The sequence below is a fragment of the Carlito syrichta genome, unplaced genomic scaffold (assembly GCF_000164805.1).
Source record: "Carlito syrichta isolate Samal-C Ts95f unplaced genomic scaffold, Tarsius_syrichta-2.0.1 Scaffold308851, whole genome shotgun sequence".
NCBI classification, from domain to species: domain Eukaryota; kingdom Metazoa; phylum Chordata; class Mammalia; order Primates; family Tarsiidae; genus Carlito; species Carlito syrichta.
Genome location: NW_007252947.1, coordinates 238,460 through 242,231, shown reverse-complemented (window position 1 = coordinate 242,231; position 3,772 = coordinate 238,460). Strand labels below are relative to the sequence as shown.

Here is a 3,772-nt window from a genome sequence, read left to right as displayed (position 1 = left end):
CGGCGCCTGGGTCCGCGCAAGCGCCTGGCGGAGCTCGGGGAACTCGCATATCCCCTGCCCAGAAACCCTGGGCGCCCCCTGCCCGCACCCAGCTGTAAGTGGTGACCTGCCGGGGCCGTCGGGCGATCTAAATGGCACGAGCACTGGGCGCGGCTGTAGGAGGCGGGAGGCGGACGGCCACCCCCAGAGCCAGAGGTTCCCTCTCGGGTCAACTAGGGGTGCGCAAGCCGAGCCTTAATCGAACGCGCCCACACTCGAGACGAGGACAGTCTCGGGACCACCCGGGCACGGCTGGATTCTTCGAAAAGACCAGCCTCTTCCTGTCCCCCCCAGCCCCGTGAAGCCCACGAAGTGCTGAGTAACGATGACCGGGAAGTATCTCGGTGTGCGCGCCCTCTGCCTCCTTTCCGGAATCCACCGCGAACGTTTTCTCCTCTCTTTCCTCCTTCCAGCGTGACACAGCAGTTTAGGGCCCGTAGAGACGGCCGGGGGACTGACTGGGCTTTAGTTCAGAAGACAGCCGCGTGTGAGATGTAAGTGCGGCCAGGGTGAGCGCTGCAACTTCGTTCCCCAGTTGTGACCCTGGGCAGGCCCTAACCTCTTGGGGTCTCAGTTTTCCTTTCTGTAAAATGGGAACCATGATGGTCTCTTTCATGGTAGTGTTGTTTTGAGGGTTAAACTGCTTGTAAGGAGACCAGGGCAGTGCTTAGCACACAGTAAACACTCGATGAATATAGAACTATTATTCAGAATTGTAACTGTGGTGTGAATACTGATGGGACTTGTTTGGTGTCTTGCAGGGCCTGGCTGAGCTTGGCCACCTTATGCAGTAATTGCAGTAGCACCAGTACACACATTTGCTTGAGTTTTTGTGTGTTTGCTCCTGGAGCAGAGAAGTCAGAGTGTTGATCCAGGGATGCACGTTGCAGGTTGCCGTCTGGCAGGAGTGGGGTTTGTCTAAGTGTGTTAGCTGGCATTGTGGAGCCAAGAAGGCCTGTCAGCAGCTGGAAGTGGAGGTGGAAAAACCTCTGGATGAGGCTGTATCTAGATGTGATTGGCTGGCGGTGGTGAAACTGCTTCCTGGCCTTTCCCCTAGAGCCCCTGGCTTCCTTCTCTCTGCTATGTCAGACAGAGAGGAAGGGCGAAACCCTGAGATTATGAACCTATTGTGCAAAGATTCTAGAGAGCTGAGGAAGCACAGGCCTTGGATGTGGATATAGATGAGGGACACATTCTAAGGACAGCCCTAGACAGAGAGATGACGGACTGCCCTGAATGCTGCAGCCTTCTCAAAGAGAGGAAGGCTGATGGGGCACAGAGGAGTCTTACGGAGCAGAATCTATAACTTGCTTTTCTGCTGCTGGGTGTTCCAGCTACATCCCAGCTTCCTGGCTTATCTGTTAGGTGGTGAATTTGCATGGCGGATGACAATAAACCCTAGAGTTGCAGCAAGGGGCAGTGCAGGTCATTCTCAGCTGACTTTGTCCAAGGACCTTCCAAATGTCCAGTGACTCAGTTGGAGAAAGTACCACCACCTCTGCAGGAACATTATAGAGTACATGTGGAGGATGGTACAATTATAAGGACCTGGGAGGCTGGGGTATGTGTTAAGACTCTGAACTCTGCAATTAGACTCCCTTAACCTCATCCCGACTACCACTTCTTGTCTGGGTAGCTCTAAGCAAGATTAAATAGCCTTTCTGTGCCTCAGTCTCCTCATCTGTGAAATAGGGATAATAATAGCTTACAAGGGTTGAGTAAAGTGGTTAGAACTGTGCCTGATGTGTAGTGAATGCTACATAAACTATGATTACAGGCTATTAAATGGAATGGTGAAATCCATCTGGAATGATGGCAGAGCTAGGATGGAAGGAGAGATAGGAAGGAGAGATTGTAAAACAGGTGTCAGTCTTAAGTGAATTAAGTAATCAGGACAGTAGTAATGCACAATGAGCTCTATAACACAGAACTCAAAGGCAAGGGGCTTTTTTCCCCTCAAAGGGTGGAAGAAAAGTCAGCTGCACCGGGTCCTAAGGAGCAAGGTTCCCTACCTACAGGGACGTGGGAAACTGAGTCCTTAGGATTTTGGTTGTGACAAGTCGGTGACATGCTGCGGGGAGAGTGAGGTGCAGGGGAATTGTTTGGGACAGCCCAGAGAGGAAGGATCCGTTTGTGCAGAGAAATGTGGGGGCAAGAGGAGGGGAGAGAGGATGAAGTAAAGGCCTTCATCTGGGAGGGTGGCTCTGGGTATTAGTCAGAACTTTCCGTTGCAGGGAGAAATGCTAGCTCAAAATGACTTAAAGAGAGTTAGTAACTCATATTACCAGGAGCTCCACGGGCCTAAGGATGTTACAGGGGCACTGTCTCTATTATTTATTCTCAGGTAGGCACTAGCTCCAGGCTTAGGCTCCTACTAGGTTAGTATCTCTGCAGGAGGGGCATCTCTCTCCCTTGTTCTCAAATGTCACAGAGGCTGATCTTCATTTTCTTGGTGATAAGAGGGGTTAACTTTGCTTGAATCCTTCTACTAGGAGTAGGGAAAATTCACGGAGTTCCCAGAGAAAGGGAAGATGGATGCTGGACTAGCAAAAATGATATTTTCACATCATCAAGAAGGCAGAAATGAGTAGCAAGGGTGATGAGCTTGTTTCAGGTTTCTGTGTCAAATCAGTCTGAGGCTCCATGTGGGACTAGAGAACTAGGTCTGCTGTCTTTGAGTTCCAGCCCAGATTGGAAGAAGATGCAGCCGTAGGACTTCTGAAAAAAGTCTTTCTCAGATCCCAGATTTCTCTGAGTGTGGTTCTTGACCACCTAATTGTGCATAGCTGGGGTTGCTTAATGATACTGCAGATTTCTGGCTCACACCCAGACAGACATGGAATCACAGTATTTTGAGGTAGAGACTTGGAATCTGCATTTTTAAAAGCATCCCAGGTGATTAGGTACACTGAGATTTGGTAAATTTTGCCATAGGATCTTTGGAGAAAGTCCAACATTAGTTAAGTTTGAAGATGGTATCTAGCAAGAAAGTTGAGATGACTCAAAAGAGAACACAGTCACTGACACAAAGTGGGGAACTCAAAGTACTGTGATAAAGAAAGTGGTGGAAGGAAAAGGAACAAATATACGTGGGTGAAATAATCATGAAGTGCCAGGCCCAGAGCTGGGTGTGTCTCATCATTGCTCTCAACATACCTTTTTATGGAGAAGGAAATTGAGGTTCAAAGAGGTCACCTAGTCACAGCAAATGCTCACTGATTCTTACGCTCTGTTCGTGAAGGGAAGTACCATCACAGTTTTCAAGCCCATCCACATATCTTGAAAATCCTTCATTTCACCAGTGAAAAATGTCTAACATCCTTATGCTAATTTGCTAATACTACAGATAACAGTACTTCCGATATCAACTATTTAGATTTTAAAAAATACATTCCACACTTTCAATGTTAAGTATTTTAATGTATATTTCAGATAATATAATAATCCCTGTGAATAACCTGCCCTGCATACCACTGCTTGTTATAGCCCCTAGTCGGCCCAGTGAGTCCCCTCCCTGCCCCCTTGAACACTTTCACTGTGTACCCTGGAACCACCTGGATTCAACAAGCCCACTATATTTTTGTCAGATGTTTCTTTTGCCTTAACCACAACTTTTGTTCTTCCTGATATGTCATTATGTGACATTCAGTGCTCCATGTATGCTAGGGCCACAAGGTCAAGTAAGTGCTTCCCATAGCTGCTTCCAGACTCTTTTTTTTTTTTTTTTTTTTTT

General features: G+C 48.0%; 1 protein-coding gene across 1 annotated transcript in view; it reads right to left on the bottom strand.

Annotated features, from left to right (window-relative positions):
- Nucleotides 1-2,109, bottom strand: part of LOC103268588 (thioredoxin) — a 15,645-nt gene extending 13,536 nt beyond the window's left edge. The window contains exon 1 of the mRNA XM_021716630.1: nt 2,052-2,109. Coding sequence (XP_021572305.1) covers nt 2,052-2,109 — 58 coding nt within the window. The remainder of the gene's footprint in view (nt 1-2,051) is intronic.
- Nucleotides 2,110-3,772: the final 1,663 nt, after the last annotated feature.